This window comes from Rhipicephalus microplus, chromosome 2 (genome assembly GCF_043290135.1).
Source record: "Rhipicephalus microplus isolate Deutch F79 chromosome 2, USDA_Rmic, whole genome shotgun sequence".
Lineage (NCBI taxonomy): Eukaryota > Metazoa > Arthropoda > Arachnida > Ixodida > Ixodidae > Rhipicephalus > Rhipicephalus microplus.
This window is the reverse complement of record NC_134701.1, coordinates 220,091,829-220,107,770: the sequence shown is the minus strand read 5'-3', so window position 1 is coordinate 220,107,770 and position 15,942 is coordinate 220,091,829. Positions and strand designations below refer to the sequence as shown.

General features: G+C 43.4%; 1 protein-coding gene across 1 annotated transcript in view; it reads left to right on the top strand.

Moving 5' to 3' along the window:
* Positions 1–2,867: 2,867 nt before the first annotated feature.
* LOC142793763 (cell adhesion molecule Dscam1-like) overlaps positions 2,868–15,942 on the top strand; it is a 510,593-nt gene continuing 497,518 nt past the window's right edge. The window contains exon 1 of the mRNA XM_075885808.1: positions 2,868–3,285. Within this exon, the coding sequence (XP_075741923.1) occupies positions 3,210–3,285 (76 nt within the window). The 5' untranslated portion in view covers positions 2,868–3,209. The remainder of the gene's footprint in view (positions 3,286–15,942) is intronic.

Here is a 15,942-nt window from a genome sequence, read left to right as displayed (position 1 = left end):
GGTGCACTAGTTAATCTTACGTGGGCATGAGTACAAAACTGTGTTTTATGCTCTCTCAAGCTGTGTTACACTTTGAATGTGGTGTCGTACTACACGCGTTATTTTGTATTAATTAACATTTTGTTTGCTAAGCGAGGCACTGTAGTGGGTGCTGTCCCAATAGCGTGAACCTCACCCGCTCGCCATTTAAAACAATTGTAAAATTAACGAATCTCATTTTGATACAACCATGTGTCAGTGGTACGAAAGGCTTTTAGACACTCGTGTCACTTTGACTTTCGTCAAGCACATCAGTAATATAACTTCGAGAATGTTGTGTGCTTGTATCAAAGATGGTTCGGAATTTGACAAATTAAAACTTTAACATAAGTTTCGAAATCATAGGGGTCTGGAATGCGTATCATAGTTTGATAGAGACTCTATTGTGAGAAAAAAGTTGGAAACCCTTTAGCAGAGTGAGGGTTAAGGGTATCGTAGCTGAAATCAAGAGGAATTGGACATGGGCAGGGCACGTAGTGCGTACGCAGTATAACCAGATACTCGGATAGGCTTCAGCGCAAGTTTGACGAAGACAAAGGATCGAGACACACAGAACAGAGATGTGTCTCCTTTGTCTTCGTCAAATTCGCGCTGAAGCCTATGCGAATATATAAAAACTCGGGCGAGTCGAAGTGCTATTAGAACGATATAACCACTGATTATTAAGGGTAACTGACTGTATTTCAAGATAAGGCAAACGTGTGAGAGAAAGGCAGAAAATTAGGTGGGCAGATGAGACTAAGAAGTTTGCAGGTATAACGTGCAGCAGAAGGCACAGGAACGGGTTGATCGTTGGAACTTGGCACAAGCTTTTTCCCGGCACTGGACTTAATCATGATGATTGCGATGATGATGATGATGATAATGATGAGTTTTGCTGGCAGGAGTAGAAAGCAATAGCGTAACCGGGATTCATTCACATAGTCTTCTCAACAGGCCACGATTCACTTCTTGGTAGACACCTCAGCCATCCCTCAACGAAAGCCACTTTTCTCCCATCAGTAATTTTAAGCCACCTCAGAATGCCTACTGGAGGTACAGTTGCCAAAAACCCCTGCACCTAAGTATTCTTTTTATCGATTCGAAATGTACCCGCTACATGTCCACAAAGCAACACTAAACTTGTCCACTTTGTTCATGCTGATGATGATACTAATTTATGCCTCAGCCCTTAGTTATATGTACACCTTCAAACCACACACATGTTGCGCTAGTTATGTTCTCACGCCTGGTGAAATTTTACGCTTTTGTCCCACAGTATTGCATGTGTTAATAACACCCCTCGCCCTGCCTTAATTTAGTGCTTTATTTCAGGGCACATTTAAACGCGGGAATGACACCGTAGTAGAACAACTGCTTGAGACACAGAAGTCTTGGTCTTGAGTCCCGCTCGCCATGGTGATAACTTTAATATTTATTTGCATCTGTTTCTATTTTCAATGATGGATTACACTGATTTTTCGCTCGCAATTAATGACGATGACACCGACACCAGAAGGTTTCTAAAGGGAGCTCTCTAACAATATTGCATTAAAGTGAGATTGCCTTTTTTGATACTTTGAAATGGTTACGATGAGCTAGAGGTAATATTAAATTATCATCGCATAGGTTCGTCTCTCTGTATCTAGACATTTTTGCATAGTTGGTTAAATTCTTATTTTCGATCTATTAGGCACGATGTTAGCACTTTTGTTGTGCGCTTGAGTTTTTTTAACAAGACCAATTAGACAGTCTTACCATACATCCCATGCCTCGCCACTCACACACATGCAAGCACAGCTAGTTCCCGGAACACTGATCTTGTTTCTACACACAAAGGACGCAGTAGAGAAGCGAAAACAGATCACATGTTTCTCATTCCATTTCAATTCCAAGTGCCATCACCATCAACGATTCAAACAATCGAACTTAACCTAAACCAATGTGACTCTATACTTCAGTCGAACTCGTAACTCAACCCTTACAAGAGCGGTGGCTTTATCCTCCCGAAAACTCTCAGTGGTCTTCACTGCGATACACTTACGCTAAACCAAAGCGATACCTATTTTTATTGCGTGATAACAGCCTTCTCATCCCCCTGAAAAAGCTGAGCGCTCGAGGGCTGACTGTGTAAAAAGTACAGCGGGCAACTAAAGAAAGCACTGTTCTACCTGAAAGAAAAGGGGGCCGGCTACCTTCCGCATCAAGTGGCATGCCCAACCTTTGCACACATTTTATTCCTCGCTTTCCTTAGTGTCGATAATCTCGATGCTCCCCGAGATGTTTTATTGCTTCTTCTGCTTCTTTCCTCTCTTCCCTATCCCGTCCTCCATCTGTACCTCTGTTCTCTCCCCCTTCCTTCCCCAAAGCGCCCGCCAGCTGAGACCTGATGCGCATGCGCCTGCCCACGTCCTTAGCCTCGACGCCAGGATCGATCGGAACACGCGGACCCGTTCCGGGGGAGGCACTCCCCAAAACTGAGTCGCGCCAGAAATGTGCAGCTTGTCGCAAGCCAGCCGCGCAAGCTTTCCCCGAAGTTCGTGTTCGCCCGTGCCCCAGTGCTCTCCTAGCGTGCGCCGCGGCGGGAAAGCGTGGTTTCGCCGGCGACCAGCGTGCATGCGTCGAGTGCCGGAGTTCGAGACGGCGGCAACACCTCAAGGCACGCGGGCGTGCGGTAAAGCCAAAACACTCCGTTTCGTGTTTCGGTTCTCGTTTGCGCACCACTTTCGTATGCAAGTGTGAAAGTGAGAGGTTTTTCCTTTAAAAAGGCAAATGACTGCGTCAGAGTGACTGCCCCGTTTGGTGCCACTTGCAAGAATGCGTTGACGGTGACCCGGCAGAACGATTGTTTGTTCGCTGCGCGCTGCTTGCCGCACGTGATGGTATTCACCTGCGACACGTTGTCAGCTATGTGCTGGATAATCTGGCGTGACGTGAGCCCTGTTTCGCGTGTTGGTGCATACGGACAATACGAAAATAAAGTACGGTCGGCGGTGTTGCAGTGAAAAAAAGGAAGTCGCGTGCTTCTTGCACAGTGTTGTTGGTGCAGTAACCAGTGGTACATTTGGGTGCTATTTGCGCTGATGGCCAAGCACGGGACCAGGAACGATGTCCGCAGCTGATTCGCCACTCAAAATGTGGTGGTAGTTCTCAACAGGACAGCCATTTTTGCTAACACATTCAGGATAACAATGCTTCAGCTGATGCTGCTCTACGCCCTGCCACTAGTTCTCCTCTCATCGGTCGTCCGACCATGTTCAGCGAACGGTAAGGTAGCTTTCTGTGATGTACGCAATTGCATGATTGACATTCAACAGGTGATAACCTTCGATGGCCAGCTATTGCAAGACAAAGCGACGATGTCTTATAATAAGACGTTGAGACTTCGATAGCCCTTGAAAGCGTGGTTAGGGCATATGACAATTACCTTTCAAGGATGTTGGCAATAAACAGCGTTTTGAATAAAAATACCTCTTTAGCACAGCACGTTATTTCTTCGCTCTAATGAAAAAGATGCAAACAAAAACTAAGAACAAAACTTATTTTAGGTTGTCGCTTTGTCAAGCTTAACAAAGATCCATATGGCATCTTTGCCACCAAATTTCAGCAGACGAAACAGCATTGCCTATCTTTATGCTTATACGTTGAATTGAAGCGTATCGAACAGCGCATATAAAAAAGACCTTCCATTATTTTGGGGATGTTGCAAAATAACCTGCGCTAAACTAAAAATGATGCATTTAGTTCATTGCTATTGATGTGTATTGCCCCAAACCAAACCTCTGACTACTTTAATTGCCGTCGCGAAATTAAAAACAGTGAATACGACTGTTGCTCTAACATCTCGTCCATTATTTTTTCAAGCTAAAACGATTCACCATGATTATCAATCAAACGAATTGTTCACTAATGCAACAGTATTGTCACTACTTGCTCCAATGCAGTCACAATCCTACAGTTCAGCAATAATAGGATGCTGTTCTACCATAGCACACTAGCTTAAGCGAAACGCTCGCTCCTCAAATATTGATACGTTATTAATTCACAGACCGGTTAGCTATGGTAGAAAAAAAGACCCTTCCAGCAAAGGCATCGGCAAACTTACGCATTTTGATGTTGAATAAATTTTATTTTAATATAACAACTATTTACGTCATGCACGTAGCTACAGAATGAATAAATTGTCTGGATCTGATAAACGAAGGAATAATCCTTGCTGCCAATTGAGGAGATAAATAAAATAGGAAAATTTAAACGTATTATCAGACATATACAGCACTACTGGGAAACCCGAATGTTCTGATTTTAAGTTTAATGAAGCGTTGCTCTTTTGTATAGCTACATCACTTTTTTTCACACACAAAAAATTCGCCCATTATCTCGCCTTTTTTTTGTCATAAAAAAGTTCACTTTTCTTTATTTTTATCTCGACAATATTCTACACGGGTTACCTTTCTCTTATCAATAACTGAACAATATTGTCAAACTTCTTCGTAACACAAGGACTAAAGATGAGCGTAGAAGACAACACTATTTCTCAACCACAAATTTTATAACAGAAAATTCTCTGTATGAGCAGCGAGAACCAACACGCACTGAATAATTAAAAAGCATTATCAATACACACTACGTGCGATATCGAAACTTGAGTTTCCTGAGTGTACTTGAAAAAAAGGTTCGATACATTCAACACTACTAACGGAAAATTTAATCTGTCCACAAAGCGGAGCATACAACCAATTGCAACAATCTGCAAGCTTCACGGCGTTTTTTTTTTTTTTTTTTTTTTGAAATAGACACATCAAAGCACCGCTATTCGCTCTTGAGCTGACATCTAGTTTTTAAAGTTTTATTGACGCCCATGCATGTCTGTTTGTTTCTCCACTTCATCCGGTACTTTTTGCACTGTGTCTGACTTTTTTCCTCTTAAGTACAAACTAACTAGCTCGGTAACAAGTTCTGTTCACTAAGTTTTATTGATTGTGATATAAACAATAAATGAAGCCTCCCTGAGATATAAATGATAGACATATCACGTACCTTGTATCTCCCTTTGCGCCAATTCTCATTGCTTAAAGTCAACGTGGTTTTCTTTAAACCTCTTGTTCACAGGATAAAAACGCTGCGCGACGAAGCGTTCGCAACCTGAAATAGATATGTCATAATACCCTCTCGCATAGTTGATAACACGTTTCTTTAACTGAGTGAACGCATTTGCGCCCGAGTTCTGTTGTTGAGAGAGCAAACCTCTCTCAACGACAGACCTCATGCTTTGAAGTTTATTTGCCATTTGTTAAAAGAAGTACTTTTACTTTGTACGTACACGCAGCATGGGAATACTTTTAAACTGTAGTTTCAGAAATTCAGGATAAAAACGACGCAAAACGTATGAGCAAAAACACATATGCAATGAAGCAACGCTTAATACGAACACTGCAGTGAAGACAGTTGATATTATCTTGACGGGCCTGTACTCTGTTCTACATTAGGTTCTCTTGCTGTGCCTCTCCGACTTCACAATTTGCACCTAATTAAAAAATGTTGCGCAGGTTAATGCAGCTTACTCTCTGAAACTGAAATTGTGTGGCCCTAAATTTGGCACACAATGGGACTTGGAGGACAAACGACGCCATGAATATATGCAAATATGTTAATGACTCGTGCCATAAATTCACCCAGTAGTTTTTGATGCGTGCTTTGTTTGCGTAATCCTGAAACGAGAAAGCTGCAACGTTATCATAATAAAGTCATAATGAATTCCTAGCAACGCTGGTGCCGAATAGCATGCATGTGTATCCATGTGTTCACGGGAGCATTTCGGCAATCGTAATATTCTAAGTTATGTCTCGTTCGGGCCCGTAAACCACATCGCAAGTGCGTCGTTATCCGGCTCAACTCAATCATTGTTTAGTAACAACAGCGCTAAGGATGTGCTCTCAGGTCACCATAAACATGTTGTTGGCTGTCAGTGCCGTGTTTTTTTATTTCTTTCTTGTTTCGTTTCGTGGTTGTAAATATTTAAAATACAAGGAGAGACTGAGTAGACGGGAACGCAGATCGGCTTTCCTGTTCTCCGCACCACAAGGCAAGATGGCTTCTTAATAACTACATTCATATAACAAATAAAAATTAATAAAGCACGTTACGTGTCACAGCTAGAAACTTCGACATGCCGCACATTTTTCATGCAAATAAGCTCTGCGGCTTTCCGAAACCACTGTTTGACTTTTTGTTTATATTGGCCTAGAGGTACCCTTACTTTTCAAGAAATTCATCATCGAACCACAAGCACCCTCTATGTTGCATACATTAAATTTTTATTCTGGTTCACGAGAATGAGTCGATAGAGTCGCTTTTATTTGCTCGTATGCTGCAGGCTCGTGCAGCGGCCATAAAGAAAGACGTATGCTGGGAGCGTAGTGATCGATTATGTTGATAGAAAATGTCCAATATGTAGCCTCGACATAAACATGTCTTAGGCTTATCTGTGGCACCGTAAACACGACGACGAAAGGTGTGCTTGTGCCGGTCACCACTATTGTTCCATCACAAAGCAAACTTGATGAATTCGCCCGTGAGTCCAGTAGTACTTCGCGATCTCTTCATAAACTGAATACAATATAGGCTCTTTTCACAGTTCAGATTGCGCAGAAAAGCTAGCTGTAAATATGTGATGAGCGGTCGTAGTCAGATGTCCAGTAAATTATGCGCCGCATCGGACACAACGTAGCGTTAAAATAAATGGCAAAAACAGAACTCAGGTACAAAGTAAAAGTTTTCATGGTATAAATCTTCCAGAGAATCTTGCAAGAAATACTGTTTTACTTGCTTCCATTCTCATTTTATTTTGCATTTCCGAGCCTTTTCAAAATGAAAAGACGAGTTGCCATAAGTGCAAATGTCGAAAGTGTAGACGACACTGTTGCTAAAACAAAGCATTGCTTTTTTTCTACTTTTTTCAAATGCCTACATAGAATCCCGCAAACAAGCCGTATAAATGGCTGCGAACCAAGGGGCAAGAAAGGCCTGTATCCGTGTCGCCACGGCCTGTGTTTTATGATTGGCGTAAAATTTTTATGGCACTTGTGATGATAAATAAACTGCACCGCACAGGCCGGCTCAACAGCATTCACGTCATCGTCACCCTCGTAGCGGGGACGACGCTGTTTGCGAAGTTTGAAAAAGCATTCCGAGAACAGCAAAAAGATGCCCCTCCCAATCTTTCGTCCTGGTCACTTTTTTTGTTTTTGTCTTATTCTCAGCCTCTCTTTTTTAACCAATATACAGACGGGTACCGGGATGAGGCGGTGGAGGCGTTGAAGTGCACCGAAAGAATTTCGCGGCATAAACAAACGAGTGAAAGAAAGTACAGAGAAGTTCTCAAACTGTGGCTACAAACGAGTAAAAAAAAAGAATTTTGCGAAGACTGACAAAGCGACTCGGAGGAACGTGTGTCACGACGAGTCGGCTCTGTCACGGATGTAAAGAACAGAGGGGGGAACACCCGGAGGGTTTTTCGGGCGTTCGGGGCGAGGTGGGCTAAGGGCTTCGAGGCATAAGCAACACTGGCAGCCGGCGAAGAAGCAGCAGCGATAACCGCGTCAGCACAAACGCGGCTTCGATCTGTTTGTGCTTGCCGAGCGTGCCAAATAAGTAATGAGTCGGAAGCGTTTATAAATTACGTCTCCCTTCAGAGACGTCGGAGGTTGGAAGAGGGAGAAGGAGGAAGGGAGGATCACAGAGCTCTTGCCGTTTTCCCGACGGAAGCATCCGCTTAACCCACGCTTCTGTGCCCCCCTGCGCGCTTCACTTTACATTACGTTCGCGTTAGCCACGTATTCATGATGTTCGTTCGCATTGCCGTGTTAACGTGGCATTTATGAGTAATTTTTAACCGTGCCTTGCTATAAGCCGCTTTCTTACGAAACGCGAATTTGTCGTACTGGAGAGTCATATTTTTCCCCTGATACCTCTCGGGGAGAAAAAGTAAAAAACGGGGCATCAGAAAGATTTAGTTTTTTTTTTCGTACTTACCAGCTTATTTTTAATGCCACAAAATTAAGTTTGCAGGCAGTGTTCGGTTTGCTGTTTCAGAAGCTCGAGCTGTGTTCGATGCTCTGTTAATGTGATTTTCAACGGTTTCGTTGTGTTTGTCCGTCCCATGTTCGCGTGAATCGCGAAATGATGCCGCGGTCCGTTGCGTGCGGGCGCGAAAATAGGCGCCTCTCATCGCAAGCGCGGATAAGAAGAATACGGACGTGAATGCATCATCTGTTCATTTGCACCTGAAAACAAAGCGCTGGCAATAATTATTAGATTTTCGTTGTACGGTTCTCCTATGGTGCCCCCCCCCCCTTCTTTTTTTTTAATCCTTGGTGACTGATGACACGATTCACCAGCTATAGGATGGCTCGAGCAACCACGATCATGTCCTACGTGGCACTTTCTCTTGCGTGCTCTTTCTCTTGTTTTTTTTAATCAGTAAAGCACGTTTATATTCTTCTTTTTTTCTCTCTCTCTAGTTGTTAGTTCAATTTTTGTTATTTCATGTTTGCCCTTCAAAGCTTTACTCCCTCTTATGCCACAAAATTGAGGGAAAAGTTGCTGATTTATATTTACTTATAAAACAGTGCAGGTCTCAAGGAAGGCACTGAGAAAATGGGGTGCACAGTATCGTTCTTAAAGTGAGCTTGAAACAACCTTGAATGTAATCAAAGTTGACTTTTCTGTACGTATCTGTTACTTCTGCACATTGAGTAGCAGCGCATAACCTCATCCTCATCCTTGTTTTAAACACCTTTTATGGTGCACAACAGGACGAAGGCATCTTTCAATTACCTCCAGTTCAGCCTATTTTACGCGAGCTGATTCCAATTCATTCCTGCACGCTTTTTTTTGTTTACTTCCTTACTTATTTCGAGCCCTTTTTCGTCCTCTGATGTGTTTTTTGTTGCATGGTTGCCATCTAGCTGTTCCGCAGCTCTCGTAGAACTACGGTAATTTGTCCTCTACTTTATGTGGTCTGCCCAAGTTCAGTTTTTCTTCTTGGTGTCAACCACAGTGTCGGTTACTCCTGTTGTTTTGCTTTGTTTTGTCGCCTAACGGAGATTGGCTCATAACCACAATGATTTAACTATCAAATAATAGGGATTCTCCAGCAGACTCTGTTGCCTTCCTGTTACAGAGTTTCCAACAATCTTGTGATGAGGAAGCTGTCGCACTGCTATCATTCAATAACCGTCGGAATTATGGCTACAACACACGAGTTTGCACTATTTCGCGCCTGCTGCTTTGAGCGAACTTACAGCTTTACGCGGTTCTCGCATTTGTTTTGTATAAAATGAGGAATAGCAGTAAACATCGTGAGCCGATTTGAATTGGTGAGCGCGAAAATGCTAAGGTGGTCGATTGGAACTGCTGTACGTTAGTTGAAGTTCGTTTTGCGAAAATCTGGCATCAAGCCACACGCACGCAAGTGAAGCCGGAAGAACGAAGTTTATCCATGTACTACCACCATTTTTGTGCAAACTGAAGCGTCACGCGTCGCCACTCCCATGGAAACCAGCGGCAGATTACACACTGATGTATTAATAGGAAAATGTATGCTTACTGTGTATTCTTTATTCATGCGAGCCGCAACTTCACTACAATAGCTCCTACGGCTGGTGATGAGTGTGTAAGGATGAAGAGTACAAGCATTGCTCACAATACTTATATTTTTACACTCTATAGACGGCCATAATCGAGTGTCTTTTCACTCGCAAAAAAAAAAAACAACAACAAACAGATGTGAATTGTGGTTGTACCACACGACAAATGTTTATTCGTTTGTCCTATGAGGCCAATAGTGGACCGAGGACACAAAGTAAACTGACCGAGGCTGACTCATATTGGCTTGCATGCGCATTATCAAGCTTGTTGCTCGAGGGAAATCGCGCAGCTCTTATAAAACGTGCTCACAGATCTGGGCCCAGTGTCTCGATGTGTCGTCGTGATAGGGCTTAACTACAGAATAAAATACTCCATGAAAATTGCGAAATTATTCATTTTCCAAACGGAAGTAATTACTTGTCATTCTTCTACTGAATATTTTGTCGACCCTCGCTTGTGTTTTTAATAAAATGTTTATTATTTGGAATTGTACCATGAATAGGACATTTTTTACAGAATATACGCTCTTACGAACCAGAACAGCGTTTTATTTCTGACATTAGCAAGTATGAGCTAAAGGAGCCCTTGTACTTCTTTTACGGTGTAAAGAAGCGTAATCCGAATTCCGTCTATTAAGCAATGGTTATCAGAACAAGACACAAATTATGTCATAGCTATTCAAAGTCCCCTATATATTTTGTATGCGAAACCTGTTCCGAGGTTATCCTTATGTGCTTGTCTCATTGATTATTCCTCGGAGGAAAGCGCGACAATTCACTTACATATGTCACACAGCTTCTAACCTAATTACGCCCCTCTGACAAACGAGGTGCTATTCAGCAGTCCATGGGATCACCGGGAAACCGAGTGTTCCGATATATCGTGCTTGTCACTACTGGGCACACTACTTAGTGATACGTAGCATGTCTGTATACTTTGGGCACAGGACTCTCTGATTATGCATGAACGTACGTGTGAAAGCTTCATTCGTTCAGTAAAGTCTCTTAGTTTCACTATGCGTGTTAGCTTTGCACAACCTTGAACGCTTCAGTTAAGGCGAAACCATAAGCCGTGATATTGTTACATCCAGCCAGCCAATGCACAATGATTTCTCAACGAGACAGGAGGCCAACAATGATTTCAAAAGGGATTACCAAGCGCATGTGTCGTGAAACAACGGGCACGCGGTGCCTGAAATCACTTCGAGAGGATCCCACGAATCAGTAGGCGTTTAGTTTCCTCAGCAGTGAACTGGAGTGACGCTTTTTTTTTTGTAAACAAAACATCCTGCGTACTTTTTTGTACCCCCCTATATTCTAGCGATACAACTATAGAGGGCTTTCAGAAGTTTTAATGCCGGACAGGTCCTTTCATTTCGTTAACTCCATCTCCCTGAGCGGCTGTGGATTTCCGCATCGGTGTGTTTTGCAATGCTAATTGTAGAGCAGCATGAATGCCTTGCTATGCTTCTGCCTGTGTTAAAGGAACCTTGGAAGCCCGTTTGGTAACCATAGAATACTTAACTTCCGAAGTGCCTTTTAATTAAATGGCCATGCGTATTCAATTAGGAGGGAATTGCGAAATGCTGTAAAAGCTGGAGAAAATTTCTTTGGTTGGCACAGCGTCACTGTGCGACAAAGAGGTAACATTAAATGAATGAGATTGTTAATGTCTGTCGAGTAGAGGTAGCAACGTATAATAATAATTACGGGGTTTTCGCTTGAGAAGATAGCTATGGGATTATGTGGCATGCCCTAATTGGTGCACTTCAGCTTGATTTCAACCACCTGGAGTACTTTAGCAAGGAGCTTAAGCTATACGCCGATGGGTGATTCAATTGCATTTCACCCCTACCCAAATGTTGTTCTTACGGCAGTGATTCGAAACCGTGCGCTTAAAACTTAGCAGGGCGAACTTGGGAATGAAGCATATGACTGTGTAGACATTTCTAGCATTTACAAGAATGACATCCAATTAGTGCCTAAGTCAATAGCAAACGTACAATGCTTACAGGGGAATGATTGATTGATATGTGGGGTTTAACGTCCCAAAACCACTATATGATTATGAGAGACGCCGTAGTGGAGGGCTCCGGAAATTTCGACCACCTGGGGTTCTTTTACGTGCACCCAAATCTGAGCACACGGGCCTACAACATTTCCGCCTCCATCAGAAATGCAGCCGCCGCAGCCGGGATTTGAACCCGCGCCCTGCGGGTCAGCAGCCGAGTACCTTAGCCACTAGACCACCGCGGCGGGGCACAGGGGAATAATAAAAGTTTAATATTGTTTCACTCTGTTTTTTATTTTTATTTTCTTTATTTCATCTGAAGAAGTGACTATCACCCATAGTGGTGGTCTAGTGGCGGCGGCGCTTCATCCTGACCTGAAAGTCACGGGTTTGCACCCCGGCCGTGGAGGCCACATTCCAACGGAGGCTTAATGCTAAAGAACCGTGTGCTTAAATTTACGTGCAGGTAATGAATAACAGGAGATCTCCACCGCAGCATTTCTAACATTATTATTATTATTATTATTATTATTATTATTATTATTATTATTATTATTATTATTATTATTATTATTATTATTATTATTATTATTATTATTATTATTATTATTATTATTATTATTATTATTATTATTATTATTATTATTATTATGAGAAATGATACCCTGGGACAAGAAAGAGGATGCTTTAGTGCGTTGTCAGATATATGAACAATTCGGCGAGCATGTGCTATTATGACATCTTGACAACTGCAGTGCTTCTAAGGTGATTTCTGTTGCACACTTTCGATAGTGCGTGAGAAAAATCATGAGAATAAAAGAACCAACCAATTTGTAAAGTAAAGAGGCCGGCACCACAGGGAAAGTTTTTTTTTTTTTTGTGCGGCATGACAACTCCCGGTTTCATGCACTCACGCGTGCAGTTTGACTGATATGTGCAGATTAACGTCCCAGAACCACCATATGATTATGGGAGACGACGTAGTGGAGGGCTTCGGAAATTTTGATTGCCTGGGGTTTTTTAACGTGCACCAAAATATGAGCACACGGGCCTACAGTATTTCTCGCCTCGATTAAAAATGCCGCAGCAGTCAGGATTCAATCCCGCGACTTGCGGTTCAGCAGTCGAGTACCCTAGCCACTAGACCACTGCGGCGGGGCCACGGCCGCAGTCACCACTGATCATGACGATTCGTTACGTAAGGGCAGGGCTACATTGCCAAATGTGAGCCAGAATACAAATTTGAGACATAACAGTTGGGTATCGAGAACGCCCAATAAAAAACCAGTGGAGAGTTCAACCTCCACTTGAGACGTCTATAACCTGCTTTTATTTTGCCCCGTGATTCTTTATTTGGGAGGCAGATGAAGCAATCGTCCCGCAGGTGCGAACGAGACAAAAAGAGCAGAAAGTTCTCTGATCTTCGTCGCTTTTGCTCATATTAGCGCGCGAGCGTGTGCGTGTGCGTGTTTGCCTGTGCCTGTGCGTGTGTGTGTGTGTGTGTGTGTGTGTGTGTGTGTGTGTGTGTGTGTGTGTGTGTTTCATGCCGGTGTTCAAATGGCTGTGATGGGCCACGAGTATTTTGGAGAGGACGAAGGAACTCACAGAAGGCCTTTGCGGGGCCTAAATAAGACGCTTAGGCGTGGCTGCGAATTCACCGCGGCATTCGGGCCGCAGAAGGCGTGAACACAGATGTGTTGCACGTCGCATAAATCACCAATGTCGCGCGCGAACAGGAACTGAGTAAGAGACCGAAAAGGGGAATAACAAAAAAACACGCACGTTGCTTTCTCCATGGACTGATATTTCAGGCCGAGGTCCTGACAACGTCCGTGCCTTAGAATCGATTGTCCGCCAGCGCGCTCACCGATCGCGTGTAGAACACAACAAATGTCCAGCCATGCACTGCGTGCGCAAGGACGAGACGCCATACCATCAATTTGCCTCGCACAAAGAAAGCATGTCGTGAGAGGGAAACAGTAAAGAAACCAAAACTAGAAAAAAAAATGAAGAATGAAAACTGGCATGTTTCGAAAATTTTAAATTCCGGCGCTTACTCCACGGCCTAGAAAACGATAACCGCTGACGCACTGTAAACACTCTGGACGCGCTCACTTCAGTGGCTATGCAAAGTGCTCCCTCTTCAAGGCAAGGGCACCCGGCTCAATGCGAGCTGGCTAAACCGCCTTTTCTGTCGTACACCAAGCGCCGTTTCTTTGGGCTGTGGACGTCGAGGGGACGGCCAACGAAGTGGCCTTCGCGCTATGTTTGGAAAACCTGTCCTTCAAAATTTGGCGACATCACCGATTGGACGTGGGGAGCTTATAGCGTTTGATAACTGCATGCACAGGCCTTACGAACAATTGGGGCGTGAAAAAAAAACAAAACATTGTTAGTCCATACACTGGTATTTGTGGTTAGACTTGTGTGCAAGACTTCTACAGCTGCTTTCGCCAGTGTTAGTATTATCCCGACAGTTCGTTTTTTAGAAAGAAATAAAAAACAAAAAAAGAAAAGAAAAAGAAAGAAGAGAAGGAAAGGAAAAAGAACTGAGGAAAGGAAGAAGAAATGAAAGAAAGAAGCAAAGAAGGAAAGAAAGAAATAGGGAAATTATCGGATTTGTATAATATACACACAAAAATAACGAGAAAATAGGGGGCGAGAAGGCTGTAATCCCCTAGAGGCCCACAGCGTCTGCCTACGCTTTCGAAAATTGGGAAGACAGGAAGAGGAACAGAGATAGAAAAGTAAAGAAAGAAACGACAGACAAAAAAAAAACTAAAGCAACGAAAAACATCACATCATAGTTTCTTCACGAAAATAAGCTGAACTCGATCGTCACGTCGAGAAGCACGCTCTTGGGAAGAAATAAATGTCAGGGCTCACACGCTCAAAATTTAAGTAGTCTGTATACCCATATGCAGCAATAACCCCTATTTAACCAATGCGTGACACTACCATATGAGATGATGAAGAGTATCAAAGGAGCCGCAAGGCATACAGAGAAATGGAAAGATGATGATTATATGTGAGGTTTAACGTCCCAAAACCACTATATAATTATGAGAGACGCCGTAGAAGAGGGATGCGTAAATGACCACCTGGAGTTTCTAACGTGCACCCGAATTTGAGCACACGGGCCTACAGAATTTTCACCTCCATCTAAAATGCAGCTTCCGCATGTTGGATTCGATCCCACAGCCGAGTACCTTAGCCACTAGACCACCGCGACGAGGCAGAGAAATGGAAAGAAACGCCGACAGTGCACCAACTATATTTTATAATGTTTCGTATTCCTATTGAAGCGGTTGTAGCCTGGATGGTAGTACAAATTCGTTAATCATCCATGACAAAATCAAGAACCATTCTCGAATAATTTCGTTACCACCAAGGTCAGAGCGCTATGAAAATAGCACACCGTACTGTTCGCTTTTGTGTCCCTTGCCACTGCCCGTGCACGCCAGCGGACGTTCCTGACGTCCTTGATGACATAAGCGTTCGCACATAAACACAGGGCTTACTCGAGCCGAGCTTCAATAACAAACTAGAAGACTTGACGTTCCTTGTGAAGGCGATGGTAAGGGCGCTGTTTTAGGAGGTTCCATTGCCTCAGCAGAGGAGCGTTGTCCACAATACACGAAATTTCTCGGCAGTCGTGCCCGTCATGGTCGCCAACTGTACCGCAGCGATCAGCTTCTTCATTTTGAACAGTGTCCGCACACGAAGGCGTCTGTTGGGCATGGACAGACACAAGACGAGACATAGCTTTTACGCACAGTTTTGAGATGCTGTGTATTACGTCCAGCGCCCTTCTTTCTTGTAAATGTAATGCGGGCAGTGCGGGAATCTTTGACGAGGACGACCTTCAATGTTGGGAATCGTCGCACATACTCAACGGAAACAACTCCTGCTCGTTACGCAGTCGCTGATGAGGATATTTGAGGTATTGTAAACGTCAGTTTAATTCCAGTAGAAGTGCAAGAGAAGGTGTATACGTATCAGCCGTCGTTATGTACATTTGGTGTTGATGACAACACCTGCTCACCCTTTGTACAAACTCTTTGAAATGACGTAGAAGCTGCCAGACACTTCGACTTCCCCTATTTGGAACGCCGGTAGTTATCTCAATCGGTTTACCCCGAGAAACTTTGGTATCTTTGTTACACTATAAAACCTCCGCTCCGCGTCTCTAAGAACGTTCAAAGCTGCATCAGTTCATTTTTAATTTTTTTTGATCTGGTGGCACAGAATTGTAATCTCGTC